Source organism: Myxocyprinus asiaticus, chromosome 25 (assembly GCF_019703515.2).
Source record: "Myxocyprinus asiaticus isolate MX2 ecotype Aquarium Trade chromosome 25, UBuf_Myxa_2, whole genome shotgun sequence".
NCBI classification, from domain to species: Eukaryota; Metazoa; Chordata; class Actinopteri; order Cypriniformes; family Catostomidae; genus Myxocyprinus; species Myxocyprinus asiaticus.
In genome coordinates, this window is record NC_059368.1 from 14,417,177 (window position 1) to 14,439,039 (window position 21,863).

A 21,863-nucleotide genomic window follows, 5' to 3' on the forward strand; every position below is an offset into this window, starting at 1 on the left:
AAAAATATCAACTTTGAGTGATCATTACATAGGCATTCGATTGTGCTGACAAATTAAAATGACAAATCTAGCTAGAGCAGGAGAATTATTATCAAGTTCTGCATGTCCTCTTACAATTGTGTTGCTTGCCAAAAATTCATGGTCTTAATCGTCCAGTACCAGTTTTTAACCAACTTAAATGGTTCACATTACACTCACTTTGAGAAAATACATAATATTTGTATCCCTCTTTCACCCTTGAGGGCACAGACACAGCCAAGGTCACCATGGTTGGAAACTAGTAATTTACAGGCCATGAAAAACTATGAAAATTTCTGAAGTCAATCTATACTTTTCTAATTGTGCTCAGTTCTTGCGTATTTCTTTTGGTCTTTTTGAGTGCTGTCTCTATAAAATGATTTTCAGAAATCTTTATGCAGTAATAACAAGCAATTGAAAAGGGCAAGTCGAATTATTGGTCAAAAGCTGTGGAATCCTCGACCAATGCAATTAACAAAGTAGAGGGTTAATTTTTAAGGATTGATTTATCTGGTCTGTTAGGCCTCAAAGTAACAATCTCTTGTTTGAGGCTATCATGGTGAAACATGTGTTCCAGGAAGTATGGAACATAGAGCTATCTTCACTTTTCTGCAGAACATGAATACACAAATGCTTAAATGCACAAAAGCCTTGCCAACTGCCTTCATCAGATTTTCTCCTTTCCCCTCCCTTCATATCTAATTTCCTAGTATTCTCTGATTAATTGTGACATCTTAAATGTTATAATGTTGTTGACTTCAAACTTGTGATTGCTTAGCAACTTCTCTTCTGGATCTTTTCCTCCCTGTGAACACGGGAATCCTTGGCTTTTCCCCACAATTTGGTAGGTGTACTTTTGGGCCATACCACCTGCAGAAATCGATTTGAAAGTCTCCACTGAACATCAACGGCTCCTCTGTGGAGATCGTCAAGAGCACCAAATTCCTTGGTGTTCACCTGGTGGAGAACCTCACCTGGTCCCTCAACACCAGCTCCATAACCAAGAAAGCCCAGCAGCGTCTCTACTTTCTGCGAAGGCTGAGAAAAGCACATCTCCCACCGCCCATCCTCACCACATTCTACAGAGGGACTATCGAGAGCATCCTGAGCAGCTACATCACTGCCTGGTTTGGAAATTGCACCATTTCAGATCACAAGTCCCTGCAGAGGATAGTGAGGACAGCTGAGAAGATCATCAGGGTCTCTCTTCCCTCCATCATTGACATTTCCACCACACGCTGCAACTGCAAAGCCACCAGCATTGTGGATGACCACACGCACCCCTCACACAATCTCTTCACCCTCCTGCCGTCTGGCAAAAGTTACCAAAACATTCGGTACCTCACAGCCAGACCGTATAACAGTTACTTCCCCCAAGCCATCAGACTCCTCAATATTCAGAGACTGGACTGACACACACACCCACACACACACACAAACAACTGAACACCATCTGACTCCCTTTGCAATTTGCACATTTAGCAATTATTGTTTGCACACATGCACTTTATGTAGTAATGTGTAGGTCTTATTTAGTTCTGTTTAGTCTCACGTAGTTCTGTGTTTGTTTTTATGTTGTTTTATGTAGCATCATGTTCCTGGAAGAACATTGTTTCATTTCACTGTGTACTGTACTAGCTATATATGGTTGAAATGACAATAAAAGCCACTTGACTTGAAGATGGATGGCGGCTAATTTTCTCCAGGTCAATGATTCTAAGACAGAAGTTGTATTTTTTGGCAAAGCTGATTCTTTTAATAATTTAACTAAACATTTAGGGCATTTGGCATCTAATCTTCATACAGAAGCATGCGACCTTGGTGTCATCTTTGACTCTCAATTAAAATTTTATTTAAAAAAAAGGCTGTGGTTAGAGGTGTTTTTTTCCAACTCTGGCAAATATCAAAATTAAAAATGTTTTTGTCTTTATAGGATCTGGAGATTGTAATCTGATTTGATCTCTTCTAGACTTGATTATTGTAATGCACTGTATTTAGGTGTATCTCAAGCATCACTATCTGGACTTTGCAAAATGCAGCTGCAAGGCTCCTGACTGGAACAAGGAAATATGACAGTGTTTCCTCGGTCTTGGCTTCTTTGCACTGGTTACCTGTCTCATACAGGATTCAGTTTAAGGTTTTATTGTTGGTATATAAGGGCCTCCATGGGCTGGCATCACTTTATATTTCTGAAATGCTCCACCAATATCAGACTCCAAGGTCTTTAAGATTGTCTCAGAGTCTACTGTTGTGTGTTCCATGGACTCGTCTTAAAACTATGGGTGATCATTCTTTTTCTGTCATGGACCCTCGCTTGTGGAATGCTTTGCCGCTATTGATTAGGTCTTGTACAACCTTAGATCTTTTTAAGTCTAATCTAAAGACCCACCTGTTCTCCCTTGCTTATGAGTAATTGTAACATATTGTGCAGTATCATTTTATTTTATTCTTATTTTGTTTTACTATTTATTGCATGTTGGTCAGTTTTGTACAGCACTTTGGTCAACATTTGTTGTTTCTAAGTGTGCTATAAAAATAAACTTTGATTGATTGAACACCCCATTTCGTAAAAAGTTGGGACAGTATGAAAAATGCTAATAAAAACAAAAAGGAGTGATTTGTAAATTATCTTCCTTATAGTTTTACCTTGTGAATTTATTTGTTTTGTTATGTTCAGTAATTTGAAATCAGATGATTGCAACACACTCCATAAAAATTGAGGCAGGGACAATTTAAGACTAATAACAATTTGACGAGTTAAAATAACAAGGCAATGTAAAATAGGAGATGTTAAACAGGTGAGGCAATCGTGTCATAGCATATAAGGGGCCTCCAAAAACAGCCTAGTCCTTCAAGAGCAAGGATCATTCGAGACTTGCTAGTTTGCCAACAGATGCTTCAGCAAATAATTCAGCACTTTGAGAACAATGTTCCTCAAAGATAAATTGGAAGGATTTTGGGCATTTCACCCTCTACATTGCACAATATAGTTAAAAGATTCAAGGAATATGGTCAAATCTTGGTGCATAAAGGGCAAGACGAAAACCACTTCTGAATGTGCGTGATCTCTAATCCCTCAGACGTCACTGTCTTAAAAAACATCATTCATCTGTAATGGATATCATGAACATGGGATTGGGATTACTTTAGTAAACCTTTGTTAGTCAACACCATTCACTGCTGCATCCACAGATGCAAGTTAACTCTTTACTATGCAAAGCAGAAGCCCTACATCAACACTGTCCAGAAGTGCTGCCGACTTCTCTGGGCTCGGTCTCATCTTAGATGGAAAGTAAAACAGTGGAGCCATGTTTTATGGTCTGATGAGTCCACATTTCAAATAGATTTTGAAAAATACAGCCGTCGTGTTCGAGGTAAAGGACCATCCAAGCTGCTATCAGCGTCAGGTCCAAAAGCCAGTGTCTGTATGGGCCAGGGGTGTGTCAGTGCCTATGGCATGGGTAACTCGGATATCTGTGAGGGCACCATTAATGCAGACAGATATGTACAGATTTTGGAGCAGCATATACTGCCAGCAGGACAACTTTAAACCACATATTGGCCGAATAAGCAGAGAGTGCAGGTGCTAGATTGGCCTGCCTGCAGTCCTGACCATTTCCAATTAAGAATGTGTGGTGCATTATGAAGCACACAATACGGCAACAAAGATCCTGTACAATTCTGCAGCTGAAGCTGTACAAATCTGCAGCTGCATAATGGATGAATGGGGGAAAATTCCACTTTTCAAACTTAACAAACATATGTCTTCAGTGCCTAAATTCTTAATAAGTGTTATTAGAAGAAATTGTGTTGTTTCACAGTGGTGATGTTAAATATTCAACTGTCCCAAATTTTTGTAGTGTGTTGCAATCATCCGATTTGAAATTAATGTACATTTTCAAAAAAACAATTAAATTCATAAGGTAAAACATATATTTAGTTGTAGTGCTTTCAATATAGAAAATGGTGAATATAATTTAAAAATCACTCTTTTTTTTTATTTATTTTTATTTTTTTTATTATTATTAGCATTTTTCATACTGTCCCAACTTTTTCCGAATTGGGGTTGTAGGTAACTCTGTTGGTATTGCACTTGTAGGACTCCCTGTTTGTGCAGCACTTGTTGGATACTCTGTAGGTATTGTACTTGTAAGTCCCTCTATTTGTATTGTACTTGTAGAACCCTCTGTAGGTATTGCGTTTGTAGGACTCTCTGTTGGCACTGCACTTGTAGGAGCCTCTGTTGGTGCTGTGCTTACATTGTCTTCAGATGGTGTGTTGCTGACTGGGAATGTGGTCTTATCTTGGGGCTGGTGGGAGTGATGTTCTCATTTAGGGATACTGGGCTGGAGGGAACAGTGCTCTCTTGGGGCTGTTTTGTGCTGGAAGTTGTCACCTCAGATGGCAATTGTTTTGTAGATTGCTCAGGATTCCCATCACCATGGAGCGTGCTGGTGGAGTCTGGAAAGGACTACACTTTTGTATTTATGATAGAATACCCATGGACTACAACATTATCATGTTGGAAATTGGTATGTTGCTTTCATCATGTACTCTGAAATCATCCTCCATCAGACATTTTTGTATCAATTTAAGTGTGAACACATTTCCCTCTAGCCCTACTGATAGCACATTGCGCGAACAACCTCTGAGACACAGATTCTGGTCCCATGGGAACCAGGAAGTAATTGCATTCACAAATAATGTTTAGCACAATTCTGAGGTTGAATTTTCGCTTTAGAATTAAATATTTACATGATTGACAGTTAGGTTTAGTGTTGACGTATGGATTGGGGGAGTTTATAAAATGTGCATTCCTGTTGATTTTATGACAACATTTACACAGCCCTCAACATAAATAACAATCACTCCATATGTGACCAAGTTTTGCGCTATGTGACAAAAAAAAAAGTCTGTTATCAGCCACTGGCTAGTAAATGTTCAGATTTCACTCGCCAGTGATTGAGTTGAGCAGTGGTGAAGAACAACTTTAGCACCGAGATCCTTTTACTGCGAGAAAGGGAAATTTACCTTATTTGGCTGCAGTGGGTCCTGAGATTTTGCGGTGCCACTATCGCTTTAGTTAAGCCGTGATATGCCATAGTTACATTTAAATTGCAATTAACAAGGTCAACTCTGATTTTGGTTAACTTTTCCATGGACTGTTTTCACAACATTCTCCATCTTACAGCATGGCTACAGACCAGTGCAATACGCCTTTTGGAAGGTAAAAGTTTGCAAAACTTAATAGCTTGTAGATTTGAATTTGAGAACTTGTACAATAAATATTTTTACACATAAGCTAATACACATTATGCAATAAAAATATTGGTTTGACTCGTTCCATTATTTTGTGTGTATAAATATCAGATCCAGGCAATCCATTTTTATTGAGTTATGTTATTTACAGTCAATTGTTGATCAAAAAGTAAAACAAACATTTATTCTAATCACACATTTGCATGGATGTTGTAAAAACAACTGCTCTCGTTGATGTGCATTCAACTGAAACACCTCTGTCAGATGTTTGCTGAACTAGTATGCTTAAAGAGGCAGTTCCATTTTAGCGCTTGTTATAGATATCAATGAAAACTTAGTTTAAATACTTTTAAATTGTACAAAATATACATGTAAAGAAGCATGTAACAAAATGTGTAATAAATATGTAGATAGATAAATATTGAAAGGGGCAATCCTACATTACAAACACTGTAAATATTGAAGAATTTAACAAACAGGCTCTTGCTCTTGTTGGTGCCAGATGGGCTGGTTTGAGTATTTCTGTAATTGCTGATCTCCTGGGATTTTCATCCACAACAGTCTCTAACATTTACTCTGAATGGGGCAAAAACAAAAAACATCCAGTGAAAGGCAGTTCTGTGGACGGAAATGCCTTGTTGATGAGAGAGGTCAGACTGGTTCGAATTGACAAAGCCTATGGCAACTCAGATAACCACTCTGTACAATTGTGGTAAGAAGAATAACATCTCAGAATGCTATTCTGTGATGCGGGTTGGCGCGGTTTTGGCGGCACGAGGGGGACCAACACAATTTTAGGCAGGTGGTTTTAATGTGGCTGATTGGTGTATATATGCAAATACACAAACATACACATAATCAAATATTGACTTACTCAGATCTGCACAGCTTGTGAAAGTGTCATATGCACACAGCAGAAGAAATGACAGATATGTGGCCATGTCAGTTGTTCTCTACTGGAGGCATTACAAAATATGGGGCCTCTGCTAGTTAATAATGTAATGCTACTTATTCAAGCCTTTTTAAGATCAAATAAGATGAGTTAAAATGGCACAATATGTAATTAAATTGTTACTTGTGAATTGCCATTGTTTCATTGTAACATTTCTTTCTGGAAAATAAGCATTGGCAATAAAAACACATGGTCATCATAAGAGGGTTTGTGAGGGATATTCGAATATCATCTTTTTGTAATTATATCTGTTGACCTTTAGATTACTATGTATCTGTTTATTCTAAGAATAATATATTTAACCACTTAGATAAGAATTAATAAAAAATCTGAATTTTATTCAAATTTCGGTAGCATATTAGGTTACATTTGTGAACATGAGTAAATGCACTTGGTAACATGAACAAACAATGAACAACATTTTTTACAGTATTTATTAATCTTTGTTAATGTTAGTTAATACAAATACTTCTGTTCATTGTTAGTTATTAATGCATAACTAATGTAAACAAATGCAACTTTTAATTGAAAAAATGTTTTAGAATATGTTGAAATTAAAATTAACCATGATAAATTAATGCTGTAAAAGTATTATTCATTGTTAGTTCATGTTAACTAATGTTGTTAAATAATGTTAACAATTGTAATCTTATTTTAATGTGTTACCTAATTATCTGTGAAGAGTTGCTTCACAAATCGGACAGCAAACATTCTCACACTCTTTGTTCAGTCAGTTTTTGCTACAATGGGTGTGTGTTTGTATATTTATGTTTATTATAAATATCATTAAATGTCATAATCCCTTTTCCTCAATGTATTCCCCAGACTAGTTTTAGGATTTTAAAAGGGGCTAGAGAAAACATACAAAACAGTCTTTTTATTATATTATGGACAATAAAATAAAAATAAGTAAAATTGTTTGGGATCATTGAAAAGAATGTTCCAGGTTGAATACAAGTTTAGCTCAATAGACAGCATTTGTGGCATAATGTTGATTAACACAAAAATGTATTTCGACTTGTCCCTCCTTTTCTTTATATATATATATATATATATATATATATATATATATATATATATATATATATATAAAGAAGCAAAAATCGAGGTTACAGTGAGACACTTACAATGGAAGTGAATGGGGCCAATGAAAGTGAATATTGAATTGTGAAGCTTATAACTTTATAAAAGCACTTAATTCTTTTGTTAAAACTTGCATATCATTTGAGCTGTAAAGTTGTTTAAATAGTCATTTTTGGGTTTGCTGACATCACATCCTAATGGTGACCAAGTTGTAAAATTGGCTATAACTTTTGTTACGGTCCTGTCTGTGTGATTTTTTTATTTCTTTCACTTTCTGTTTTGTTCTATGCGCTGTCAACTCCACAGGTTTCAGAGAAGATGGGAAACACCTGATCCTAATAGGATGTGGTCTATTTAAGTGTTCCTCATTCGTTCATTCAGGGGCACCACCGACGATCATAAGGATAGAGGAGAAGATACACCGTCTCTGAACATGCCTCATTTGACTTCGCTGTTTTGGATACTTTTTTCCCCCTTCCATATTTCATGTTTTCCCTGTCTAAAAACCCCTAGAATCTTGTAATAAATTCTTAACCAAAAATGTCATTACTGTTTTAGTCTCCCTTTCTTGTTGCAGCATTGATCCGGCTGTAACATTTTACACAGAAAAGGTTAGTAAGCAATTTTATCGCACTAAAAATCATGTTTACACGCATATCCTTTATGTCTTGTGGCTATACTTTTGAAACAGTGAGTATTTTAGTGATTAAAAAAAAAAAAACTGGCTCCCATTCACTTCCATTGTAAGTGCCTCACAGGAACCAAGATTTTTTTATTTTATTATTTCTTTTTTAAAGAAAAGTCGAAATAAATGTTTGTGGTAATCAATATTATGCTACAAACGCTGTCGATGGAGCTTAACTTATATTGAACCCGGAATATTCCTTTAACCCACGATGATAACCGAACTCAACATTTGCCAATATAATCAATTATGCTCGTGCCCTGCCCAGTCTGTCAACCTGCGTTCTCTCACACCACCGACGGTTAGATCATTAACGATATTTCGGTGGATACGAATCCATTACATTTATGCAGTGCACTTTCAAACAACTTCATAAGCAAGCACGTGGGGCAAAAACACTATTTTATAAATGTATGTTTTTGCTTAAAATTTAAACCTAAAATGTAGTTTTGTCAAACATATTCGCCTTTGTTGATGACTTAGTAACCCCCCTATAAAGTAATATTACTCGCCAATGGTTTCGTCCAAATCTATAACCGGAAGAGCAGTGTTTATGGTCAAAGTGTTTATAGCAAGTCAGTCCACTGTCGGCTATCTTTGGAACACTCTCGTGAGGCTATTTCCAGTCATGCTCGTGCAGCTCCAATCAACTTGAATGGAGAAAGACCAAAATCTCAAAAACGTTTGGTCAAGATTACGATCAAATAAATATATCAAATCAGCAATAAAATCTAACAATACTGGTATCATAATTTGTGATTCTTTTCCTCATATTACGCTAAAGAACGTAATTTTCCAGGCTTGTATAGCTAACACGCATGCGCATTTTAGAGTTTATTGACAGGTGATGTCTGTATCTAAAAGGTCATTGGCTCTTTTAACTGTAAGGCGGGACTTCCTTTCTACATCCGTTGACCGTTGGGCGCTCAGAGCGCCCATTAATTTTAATAGAAGTGGCCCGTCTCTGCTAAATACCTCTGTTATGGTTCGCGGACGGGAAGTAGAGCATCGTTCCTGGTTAAAAATACATGATCGATGCAGTCTGTCAAAACAACTAACTTGTTGTTGAGAAAATGAATTCGGAGCGCTTTTCCACCGCACTAAAGATGGAAAGCAAACGCTGGTCGGGCTGTTGAGCTTTATACATAATGATTTCTGCTGGAAAGGAAAATTGGTTTTCCTAGTCAGTTGACTTCCTACTACCCCTGCGAGGTGACACCACCGTACAGGTAGTCTGCTCGCTCTGCAGCTCTCATGAATCAGATCCAAACAGAAAATAAACAGATTTCATGATAGCTTGAGTACTAATTAAAATGTATACCGAATCAGAGCTAGAAGTAAAGAAGTAAGCAGCTGTCCAGTCTGAGTCTGTCAGTGTAAATAAAGTATCAATGTGCTCTGTAAGTCCTGGCAAGAATTCCTGACATGACACGTTGATTGGAAAGCTTGAACGTAACAGTATTGACTATTTGTTACTTGGAAATTATATACAATTACAACCAAATGCTAAACATTACAATGACAAACCACTTAGTTTGATCAGTCTCATATTATATTCAGATTGTCTTTGAAACCCAGGTTAGACTAGGACCGAATTAGGATAATTGTTTGATAGCTTTATTTAATATGTTTCTTGACATCTTGCATGGTGTTTATAATTTCAAGACACATTATACTGCTTCCAGTGTTGCAGATGAAAGGTTACTGTATTGTTATACAGTAACAATACTATACAACTATGACAGTGTCTGTCATCAGCATGGATACCGAGACTACAATATATTCAAGATTTGTATGTTCTCTGTAGTACAGGTATTAACTGAAAGCATGTTGTTTTATTTGTGTAACAGTGTGATAAGCAGACAGCATCCCCTAACAGTAAGGATGGGTGCTGAGAGCAGTGCCCTGCCAAGCTGTGTACTGGAAGAGCCATTGCTGACGCTGCCTTCTGGTCTTACTATGTACTCTGCCCTCCTTCAGGATGGCAAGCCTGCTTCAGTCTTTGTACATAAGCAAGACAATGAAGATAAAGTCAATAAAGCTGCCAAGGTATATGTGAACAGCTGATATATGTAACCTCAGCAATGATGCAAGCTACCATTCAAAAGTTTGGGCATTCCCACTCATAGTAGTCAAAACGGAGCACAATGGAAGTAGGGGAATTATGAAGTAACTAGCAAATGTTAAAAGTAGATTCCTCAAAGTAACCACCTTTTGCGTAGATAAAAAGCTCTGTACACCCTGGGCATTCTCTCAACCAACTTGGGATGCTATTTACATTAAAAAAAACATAACATTTTACTTTCGTTAAGAAAGTTATATGTAGGCACAGTTTATATTTGTATGCACAGCTAATTTCAAGCATTTAAGCAAAAGCCTTAATAAAAAAATTAAAAAAAAGATCATATGAAAAATCAGTGACATGTGGCCAAACTTAGTGTGTAGACTGTTAGTGTAGTTAGTGTGACCACTGGCATGGACAAAACGAACAAGATCTGCAAGGTTTAAGTTGGTTGGGAAAACAGTATACATCTATGTCAGGACATAACCTGTCATGTGCATTGAAAGTAAATTCACCTGATCCTTTACAGCACCTGAAAACATTAAGGCATCCATGTCTGCTTCGCTTCCTGTCATGCTCAGTGCAGGATGGAGGAATTCATTTAGTGACAGAGCCAGTTCAGCCATTAGAACGGCTGCTAGAGAGTCTCACCCCAGAGGAGATCTGTGCAGGCCTCTACGACCTGCTGCAAGCGCTAGTCTTTCTACATGACAGGGTAAGATTTCATTCACAGTTAACGCAAGGGTTTTTATTTAGACACTTGATTGATCAATGACATAATATACACTTTGTTTTTTATCTTCTTTCTCTCTGTTGTTAAGGACAAATCAAGTCACAACAACGTGTGCATGTCCTCAGTGTTTGTGAGTGAGGATGGTCATTGGAAGCTGGGTGGGATGGAAACTGTCTGCAAGTTTTTTGAGGCGACACCAGAGGTGAAATAATTTGCCCTGTACATACATGCATACCTTAAGTAAGGGATAATGTACAGTGAGCCGGTTGTTATCACAAAATATTTCCAGATGTGGTCTTGTATCAGCCTGAAGGGGTTTATTTTGCCGTAATTTGCATTGAAATGATGTAATTATGTTTGAAGAAATAAATCGCTAAAGAGCTGAAATCCACCTCCGGTTTGCATCGGTGTTCTGTTTGTGTTTATTCTGTGCAAATGACCAACTGACTCCTCATTATCCAGTCTATTACGAGAGTACTTGCCAAATAAATAAATACATGGAAATTAAACAATGATTGGCGTTGAAATTATGTAATTATGTGAGACAAAAGAAATTGCTGAACAGCTAAATTCCACCTCCGGTTTGCGTCGGTTTTCTGTTGGTGTTTATTTCGTAATTAATAACCATCTGACTGCTCATTATCCAGCTTATTAATAATTATAATTTATAATTAATAATTTAATAATTTTACTTAAAAGATTACTTGCCAAATAAAGAAATAAATGGACATGATACATTGATTTGAGTTTCAGTTATTTTATTAGCTTACTTGTAGTGATCACACAGTGATTCAAGAAGCAGGAAAGATGTCTCGCAAAACCCGTATGAGCGGTCTGATACGTGGATGTGTGGTTGTTACTCAAAAATATCAGGCTGCTAGATGACGCCATCAGAATCGAGTATTCCAGAGAGCTGTTTAATAAAGGGAACATATCATACCCTTTTCAGAATTATTTTGTTTTCCTACAGGTCTAATTTTCTTGCACCAAAACAGTCATAATTTAGTTTTTCATGACCATTTCTACTAGAGGTAATTAAGATAATTAAGTAGTGTTCTAAATTTAAGCAAGGGCATGCAAAGAAAATGTGAGTACTAGTATATGGAAACACGCTCCGACAGCACATACATTGTGTCTCTAACTTAATATCTTGTGAATAATAATAAACCTTATTCCTGGTTAAACCTCATCTGGTGATATACAAGTCGCCGTCATTACAAAATAAGAGTCCCCGTTATGATTTAGTCTTGTTAAAAGTACTGCGTTATACACCAAATCTTAATTTTTCTGGTTATTATTGGGATTTTGGTAGAACAATAAAAGCTGCATCTGGGATTTTATTCATTTTGAACACTTGTAGCCTCTGTGTCTGTGCCCATTGTAGTCAGGAAAGACTAAGAATTTTGTTTTACATTCTACAAATCGATTTTAAAAACTATTGGCCGATTCATCAGTTAACTGCCTTTTCCACCACCTTAGTTATGGGTATCCACTATTGGTCGACCTCTAATTTCTAACATTTCTGACCTTTAGAGTTTTTCTGCTGTGCCTTTTAAGATTTCAGTCTTCATATGTGAAATAAGCAACAGTGTTTACTTTTGGGCTGCAGGTTTGCAGTCAGGCCCAATATAGTTGCAGTTGCCCCATCCTTCATTAACAGCCTCATTGCAAAGCCTGAATTACATTGTGACAGATTCAAAGTTTAGAAATATATAGTATATTTAACTTTTATTTCAAAAGATGAAGGAATTTTCTGTTTTTCATAGCGTGACTCCTTTAAAAATAGTTATATACTTTTAATACCGCCTATAGCTAAAGTTCTTTTCCAACTCCTTGTGTGACCTTCTCTCCAGTTTCTCAGAAGCTTTCAGAATGTAAGAGAAAACAGTGCCATTCCTCCTGAGGAAAAGGTTGGGAAGTTTAATCCACAATAAGCATTTAATCTGTTGTTTTTAGTCACATCATAGTGACTAGTAATAATGTTTTGTTTTCTTTGTAGCTTGAAGGATTCAAAACACTTCCCGACAAGCATGCCCACTCCCGAGACGCTTTTTCATTGGGTGTGATGGTGGAGGCTCTTCTTCCACTCCTGACGGGACATGGTTAGTAACACTCTTAATTCAACAGACCCATGTAAAGCAGACTGAATGTGTCTACGATTCCTCCTGTGGTGGCAGTTGCTAAGCCCTTACTGCTGTTGAATTACGACCCTTGAATAAATGTTTTGATTGACAAGAGCATTCAAGACGGTATTTCACGCCAGCCGCAGTGTAAAGACAAGTTTTCCATTCAGAGCAGGTTATGAGGTCTTCATGTTCAAAGAACAAAATGATCCAGAGAAGCACTGACTGTAATGTGGATGCAACATTTTGGCTTTTATGTTTTTTCTTGGAGCAGAGCCTCACTGAAACCAAATGTGTTGTTGCACTCACTATTACTTGCTAATGGTGGTATGTTTTCCATTGCCTCTGTTTCTTATGTGTAACATTTTCCATGTCTGTTCCCCATTTTTAAAACCTCCACCTGGTCCTACACCCAAACCGTCTGTCTCAGTCTCAGATGATTTGTTGGAGAGTCTAAAGAACACGCTGCAGGTCAGCCTCTTGACCCCTGACCCAATGTCTCGCCCATCTCTCAGCAGTTTGCTGACCCATACATTTTTCAGGTTTGCCTCAAATTTCTTTTGAGAAATATACCTTGAAAAATAACATTTTTGTGGCCATTCAAGGGAAAGACTTCTTTTAAAATCAACTTTCATTTGACAAAAGTTCATTTAAACTTTGTGTGTAATTCAAGGTTAAAATACCTCCTATATTTAAGCCAGGTGTAGGTTGATTTTCTGAACAACAACAACAACAACAACAACAAAAGTTTGAATACTAACCAATGGCCTGAGATTGGGGAAGGACTATTTGTTTGACCCCATGAATGGTAGACGGGGAGTGTTCGGGAAAACAGTTTGAAAACAATCATTAATTTAGCGATTCCATTAGGTGACGCTAGTGTTGCAGAAATTACTCTCTTCACTTGTAACTTAAATTCAGTGTAAACAGGGTTTGAGTTCATATCCTAAACTTTGCAATGTTTAACTCTTATAGAAATGACTTCCTGGATATCATGAATTTTCTGAAGAGTTTGACCCTGAAAACTGAGGAGGAGAAAAATGAATTTTTTAAGTAAGCTTCCCTCTCAAGTGCATGATTTGATTACTCTAGAAGGGTGACATGTACGTAAAATAGTTGTGTTTGTGTAGGTTTCTCTTGGACCGTGTTCTGAACCTCCCAGAGGAATTAATTGCTACCCGTCTGGCTCCTAAACTGCTAAATTCTCTGATATTTGCTGAACCCATGGCTGTGAAAAGCTTTCTTCCTCACCTCTTACGGCCTAAACAAGGTAGTTATTAAGAGATCAAACTCGGGCATGTTTAGTAATATCAGTCACTGTGTTGATGTGTCTGTTTTCTACTGTACAGATTCGGGTGTGAGCGCCGGTGAGGAGTGTCTGCTGTCTGTGTCTTTGTATCGGAGATACGTGGTTCCTCAGCTTCTTAAGCTCTTTAAGGTGAACGAGGAGCATGTCAGGATTGTGCTTCTCTCTCACATTCACGTCTACGCAGAGTTCTTTCCTCATGAAGAACTAAAAAACCAGATTCTTCCTCAGGTACTGTTAGAATTCTGTATTCGTATCAACAGCTTAGTAATTTGCAATTCTTTCCACAAACGTTTGAGGAAATTCTGAATGTTTTTAAGTTGATAACTAAAATGTGATTGTTTTAGAGTTGTTTCCCTTGATTTATCTTGCAGGTTCTGCTGGGAATGAGAGATACGAATGACTCACTCGTTGCCATGACGCTACAAAGCCTAGCTGTGCTGGTTCCGTTGCTGGGTGCCCAAGTAGTTGTTGGTGGGGAGAGGACCAAAGTCTTTAAACGGACTACGCCAAACTTTACCAAGTCCACAGAGGTCACCCCAGAGAGTAAGATACTGCCTGTTAATGCATTATAATATTATTTTTTTAATCAGTATGGTATGCTTAGTACAGTTCTCTATATATTTCACTAAAAATGGCTCATATTTAATAATGATCATGATAATGACCATAAGAAGTTACCTTGATTTTTCATTTACCATTGACAATTAATTGTTTACATTACGATCCTCTTTGGAGATTTATGATATTATGTTATATTATTTTATATTATGTTTGGCAATATTTGTGCCATTCTAAAAAACGTTCTTAAAAAGTTAACGCATGAACTTGAGATTCGTTAAATTTAATACACAAACTTTTTTGACAATAACGCGTTCACGTGAATTGACATTACAAATGTTTTATTCTCTTTTTCTTTTTCTTTTCTGTGATTTGTAAAGACTGTTCAGAATAATTATTGGTCACTGATCAAATAATACAAATTTGAGACATTGACCATGTGTGCAAAACCTTTGTATGAAAGATCATATTTCCTTGCTTCCATTGAAGCACACAAGATGCTCTTTGTAACATTTAGATTTTTTCCTTGCCAGCTCTAGTGCATACTGTCATTAAAGCACAAGGGGGCATTGCAAATACTGAGAAATTCATGCTCATTTTTCAATTAAACTTTTCACTCAAATTGTTATGCTGATAATGTGTAATGAAAAAAGCACTGTATTAAATTTGAAAAATGCTAAATAAAATCATTTTCACAAGTGGACTTTTGAACCCCACTGTGTGTATATTTACACATATACAATTGAACTCTTTCCTCTGCAGCATCGCCTGTGCATATTGTTGGGCCATCACATCCTCAAATCTCACAACAACCGAAGGTCCTGAATCTGTTCCCTAAAGGGCCTGAGGACAAAAAAGTGGTTTTAGAAAACATGTACTCTATACGAGCAACTGAAAAGACCACTTCCCAGCACACTATTGCAGAGAGGGCAGGTATGCTACAATAGAAATTCACAGTGACAGTTTATTTAAAAAGGTTGGATTTGTCTGGTCTTATACATTTATATGCACCTAAATGGTATACTGTGGTTTTTGAATGTGCAACCCTTCTGAATCAAGTGCTCTCTCCAGTCCTTAGCAGGACTTTTCCACTAAATGGCTTCAGTTTGAGCAAGCAGGCTGGGGACAGCACAAAGACCTCCAGAGCAGTGAGACCTGATGAAGACTGGCCAAATTGGAGTGACTCAGAAGAGGTAAAGAAAGACAACAGCCATTTACTCGAGATCAGCATTCAGACAGCGGGCATTCCAGGCCAGAGAAACCATGCAATACCAGCTGACACTGGAGATGAGAGCAAGGAACACTGGGATGATTTCAAGGACTCGGAAGTGATCTCAGACCAATCGCCCACCACTCCTGTACCAGTCTCTGCACCAAAGACATCAAAACAAAGAAATGCATTATCTATGTCTGAACCTAGCGGTGGACCTCAAAGAAAATCTAGAGCACTGAAACTGAACTCTAGTGTGAAAAGCGCCCCAGAAAATAACCATACCTCATGGGACACAGGTTGGGACCAGAGAACTGACACTCTCAAACCCAGCAAAACAACCTTAGCATCAGAGCCCAAGCCAAAAACTACAATCAAAGGCCATGGAGCTGGTAGTCTGGGGGAGGAGTTCACCATTGCAGTGAAGAAGAAACCAGAGCAAGATCCAGAGCTAGATTTATTCGCTGACATGGTCCCAGATATAAAGCTGTCTTCCTCATCTTTTCTGCTTCCTGTGGAAAGCTCGGTCAGTGAACCCATCATAAATAGGCCGCTGGGACACATGACATCAGACAACGCAGACTCATCGATAGACACTCTGAGCCTCACTGCTAAGTTTGCTGCAGCTGACATGACTGAGGTGAGTTTGATCTGTCCATTTCACTACATTAATTTGGTCTGTAGAGCAAAACTGAAGGATTGTCTGGAAATATCAGGGTATTTTAAAATTGTGATTTCCTGTACATTAATGTCATCTTAAAAAGTTACAGACATTTCTGAAATGAATATAAATGAGCATAAAATGTTATGGTCTGCTCTAAAATATTGAATTGGCCAGAAATAGTTATTTGTGCGTGCAATCTGCTGAATGACTGAAAAAGTTAACCCATTGGTCAAGAGGTTTTGGAATTCTTAATATTGAAATTATGACACATTGTTATTATTACTAACATCCATTCCTTCATATATACTAATTTCTATGCTGAATAATGGTTTAACTGAATGATTTGCTAAACTTTTGTCTTGTTTTTCACAGACTGAAGCAGAAGGTTGGGGTGATGATGACCTCAACTGGGAAGATGAGAACACCTGGTGATCAGTTTGGTCCTCTTCAGAAAGCCAAATGAGAGAATGCCCACGAATAGCTCATACAAAATACACTGTTACATATGCTATCATGACTTTAGACCAACCAATTAAACCACACAAGTTTAGCAAATTTTAAAAACTAAATTTTAGGAGGGTAGTGTTTAATTTCAGATCCCCTCACCCCATGCAATATGTTAATCAACTCACTGTTGACATAAAAATTGTTGTTACTTTAACAACTAAGTTGCCATTTAGTTGTTTCAAGATAGCATGGTGGACCTAAACTTGCCAAATCCTACTATGCAATTCTTCAATTCTGTTGCACTGTTGGGGTACATTGTTTTTCAAGCAGATTTTGTTAGTGCCATACTGCTTTTTATGAGCCTTAAAGGACAGCCACAACTTGTGAAGAAATATATAGACTCTAAAGTGTGTTCATTATATTTGGATGAGAGCCTGACATAATTTATTTGTATTATCAGCTGCTTAAATAAAAAGGTTTTATGGTATGTCCAACTTTGACAAAGCCTACAGACTCAAACATTCCATATATATATATATATATATATACACACACAAACACAGTGCTGTGAAAAAGTATTTGCCCCTTCCTCATTTCTTCTATTTTTGTGTGTATTTTTCATACTAAAATTGTTATAGATCTTCAAACGAGATATTACATAAAACAAAGGCAACCTAAGTAAACACAAAATACAGTTTGCAAATATATATATTTATTTATTTATTTATCCAACACCTATATCACCCATGTGAAAAACTAACTGCCTCCTTAAACTTAATAGCTGGTTGTGCCACCTTTAGCAGCAACAACTGCAAGCAAACGCTTCTGATAACTGGAGATCCATCTTTCACACCACCTTTGGTGGAATTTTGGCCCACTCTTTGCAGAACTGCTTTAGTTCGGCCACACTGGGGGGTTTTCGAGCATGAACTGCCTGTTTAATGTCCTGCCACAGTATCTCATCGGGTTCAAGTGAGGACTTTGACTAGGCCTCTCCAAAACTTTAATTTAGCTTCTTTTGAACCATTCAGATGTGGACTTACTCCTAGGCTTTGGGTCATTGTCTTGCTGCACAATCCAGTTGCGCTTGAGCTTCAACTCATGGACTGATGACCGGATGTTCTCCTTTAGGATTTTCTGGTAGAGAGCAGAATTCATGTTTCAGTCCATTATTGCAAGTCACCCTGACCCTGAAGCAGCAAAGCATCCCCACACCATCACACTACCACCACCATGCTTGACCATAGGTATGATTTTTTTTGTGTGTGTAATTCTGTGTTTGATTTATGCCAGATGTAGTGGGAACCCTTTCTTCCAAACAGTTCCACTGTCTCCCAAAAGGTTTGAGGATCATCAAGGTGTGTTTTAGCAAAATTCAGATGAGCCTTAATGTTCTTCTGAGTTAGCAGTGGTTTTCGCCTTGCTACACTTCCATGGATGGCATTTTCAGCCAGTGTCTTTCTGATAGTGGAGTCATGAACAGTGACCTTTATTGATGTGAGACAGGCCTGCAGTTCCTTGGATGTTATCCTCTGCTTTTTTTGCGACTTCCTGGATGAGTCATCGCTGTGCTTTTGGAGGAATTCTGGAAGGTGGGCCTTTTCTGGGAAGGTTCACTACTGTGCCAAATGTTCTTCATTTGGAGATAATGGCTCTCACTGTGGTTCTTTGGAGTCCCAGAGCCTTTGGAATAGCTTTGTAACCCTTCCCAGACTGGTGTTTCAGGTGACCGATGATCACCTTTTTTCTCATCATTTCTTTCAACCTTGGCATAGTGTGCTATTTGATGATATTTCATGCCAACTTCATGCTGCTGAAAAAGTTCTATTTAGGTATTGATTTGATTGAACAGTGCTGGCAGTAATCCAGGCTGGGTGTGTCTAGTCCAGTTGAACCCCATTATGAATGCAGTTTCATAGATTTGGGGATTTAGTAACTAAAGGGCAAATACCTTTTCATACAGGCCCAGTTGGTGTTGGATAACTTTTTTCCTTCAGTAAATAACATTATCATTTAAAAACTGCATTTTGTTTACTCACATACATACATATATACATATACATACACTGTATATATACAGTGCATTCATAAAGTATTCAGACCCCTTCATTTTTTTCATTTTGTTTTTGCAGTCTTTTGCTAAAATGCTTTACATTTTTTTCTTGTATCGACACTCCATATCCCATAATGACAAAGCAAAAAAATAATTTTTGATAATTCACTAAAACATCACTAACATACACCGATCAGCCACAACATTAAAACCACCTGCCTAATATTGTATAGGTCCCCCTCATGCCGCCAAAACAGCGCCAACCTGCATTCATTCTGAGATGCTATTCTTCTCACCACAATTGTACAGAGCGGTTATCTGAGTTACTGTAGACTTTGTCAGTTCAAACCAGTCTGGCCATTCTCTGTTGACCTCTCTCATCAACAAGGCATATCCATCCACAGAACTGTCCCTCACTGGATGTTTTTTGTTTTTGGCACCATTCTGAGTAAATTCTAGAGACTGTTGTGTGTGAAAATCCCAGGAGATCGGCAGTTACAGAAATCCTCAAACCAGCCTGTCTGGCACCAACAATCATCCATGCGATTATCTAATCAACCAATCGTGTGACAGCAGTTTATTAAAATCATACAAATATAGGTCAGGAGCTTCAGTTAATGTTCACATCAACCATCAGAATGGGGGGAAAAAAAATTGATTTCAGTAATTTGGACCGAGGCATGATTGTTAGTGCCAGATGGGCTGGTTTGAGAAATAATAATAATAAACTTTATTTTATACAGCGCCTTTAACAGCTACAGAGAAATTTAGCATAGGGCGCAATCTTGCTATATTTCTGAGGTGAAAAAAGGATGCTTTAACAGTACTCTGTACAAAAGAATCAAATGCAAGACTGGTATAAAAAAAAATGACTCCAAGGTTCCTCAAGTATTTCTGAACTGCTGATCTCCTGGGATTTTCACGCACAACAGTCTCTAGAATTTACTCAGAATGCTGGCAAAAACAAAAAACCTACACAATATTAGGCAGATGGTTTTAATGTTGTGGCTGATCAGTGCAAGTATTCAGACCCTTAACTCAATATTAAATTGAAGCACCTTTGGCACCAAGTCTTTTTGGATATGATGTGACAAGATTTGCACACCTGGATTTGGGGATTTTCTGCCATTCTTCTCTGTAGATCATCTCAAGCTCCATCAGGTTGGATGGGGACCATAGGTGGACAGCCATTTTCAACTTTCTCCAAAGATGTTCGATTTGTTCAAGTCTGGGCTCTGGCTGGGCCACTCATGGACATTCACAGAGTTGTCCCTAAGCCACTCTTGCGTTGTTGAACGCAAGAAGGTGCGTTCTTGCGCACCTTCTTGCGTTCGAAGGTGAACCTTCGACCCAGTCTGAGGTTCTGAGCGCTCTGGACTAGGTTTTCATTAAGGATATCTCTTTATTTTGCTGTGTTCAGCTTTCCTTCAACCCTGACCAGTCCCCGCTGCTGAAAATACCCACCACCACCCCTCTTAACCACTGGGATGGTATTGCGTGGGTGATAAGCGGTGCCTGGTTTCCTCCAGACATGATGCTTGGAACTGAGGCCAAACAGTTCAATCTTTGTGTCATCAGAGAATCTTGTTTCTCACAATCTGAGAGTCCTATAGGTGCTTTTTTGCAAATTCCAAGTGGACTTTCATGTGTTTTGACTGAGGAGAGGCTTCCATGTGGCCACTATGCCATAAAGCCCAGATTGGTGAGGTGTTGCAGTGATGGTTGTCCTTCTGCAAGTTTCTCTAATCTCCACACATGATCTCTGGAGCTCAACCAGAGTGAACATCGGGTTCTTGGTCACCTCTCTCACCAAGGCCCTTCTCCCCGATTGCTCAGTTTGGCCAGCTCTAGGAAGAGTCCTGGTTGTTCCAAACTTGTTCCATTTAAGAATTATGGAGGCCACTGTGCTCTTGGGAGTCTTTAATGCAGGCAAAACATTTTTGTAGCCTTCCACAGATCTGAGCCTCGACACAATCCTGTGTCTGAGTTCTGCAGGCAGTTCCTTTGCCCTCATGACTTGGTTTCTGCTCTGATATGCATTTTTAGCTGTGAGACCTTATATAGACAGGTGTGTGCCTTTACAAATCATGTCCAATCAATTGCATTTGCCACAGGTTGACTCCAAAGTGCAGAAACATCTCAAAGATGATCCAGAGAAATGGGATGCACCCGAGTTCAATTTCAAGCATCATAGCAAAGGGTCTGAATAATTATGTCAATGTGATATTTCAGTTTTTTCTTTTTAACTTAAGGCTGCAACATAAAATGTGAAAAAAATGAAGGGATCTGAATACTTTATGAATGCACTGTGTGTGTGTGTATATATATATATATATTACACACACATACATATACCTACAGCACATTTTGTTTATTAACTTTTGGTATACTTGACTTCATGGCATTCTCAACCCATTTGACTTCTGTAATGACATTCGAGTGAAACATGACATTCTACAATTTTATCCATTGGGAATCAATTGGATTGGCATCTACATGACAGGTGGTTGGAAGGAAGGTCATTGAATTGTACCAACAGTGATTACATCATGGTAATATTTGTTTACTGAATTGTGACTGGTCATCTTTCTTGCATTTATTTGCGCACTACATTATGAATGGTCTTACTGGCATAGTAAGATGGTGGCCGAATTAAAGCAGAGTCCCTCAAAAAGGTTGCCTGAGATTTGACGTCCAAATGTTAATA

The 21,863-nt window shown here is 38.0% G+C and overlaps 1 protein-coding gene across 2 annotated transcripts; it reads left to right on the top strand.

The window, feature by feature from the left end:
* Positions 1-8,983: 8,983 nt before the first annotated feature.
* LOC127416384 (protein-associating with the carboxyl-terminal domain of ezrin-like) lies at positions 8,984-21,782 on the top strand. Of its 2 annotated transcripts, XM_051655717.1 has the most exons (14): positions 8,984-9,226; positions 9,848-10,046; positions 10,589-10,774; positions 10,881-10,994; positions 12,646-12,702; positions 12,792-12,894; positions 13,346-13,457; positions 13,891-13,968; positions 14,046-14,185; positions 14,265-14,452; positions 14,596-14,767; positions 15,545-15,715; positions 15,854-16,632; positions 17,029-21,782. In XM_051655717.1, exons 2-14 carry the CDS (start codon positions 9,882-9,884, stop codon positions 17,086-17,088), a joined length of 2,325 nt encoding a protein of 774 aa, XP_051511677.1. In that variant the 5' UTR covers positions 8,984-9,226; positions 9,848-9,881; the 3' UTR covers positions 17,089-21,782. The 2 variants fall into 2 exon arrangements, with proteins under 2 accessions (XP_051511677.1, XP_051511678.1); XM_051655718.1 differs by lacking the exon at positions 8,984-9,226 and having other exon boundaries at positions 9,909-10,046; positions 10,641-10,774.
* Positions 21,783-21,863: the final 81 nt, after the last annotated feature.

Excerpts from the sequence above, each read along its gene's own strand:
- LOC127416384 (XM_051655717.1), top strand. The coding sequence starts at position 9,882 with ATGGGTGCTGAGAGCAGTGCCCTGCCAAGCTGTGTACTGGAAGAGCCA. Across the intron at positions 12,895-13,345 it reads TCCACTCCTGACGGGACATG|TCTCAGATGATTTGTTGGAG; the intron begins GTTAGTAACACT and ends CGTCTGTCTCAG. Across the intron at positions 14,768-15,544 it reads CACAGAGGTCACCCCAGAGA|CATCGCCTGTGCATATTGTT; the intron begins GTAAGATACTGC and ends TTTCCTCTGCAG.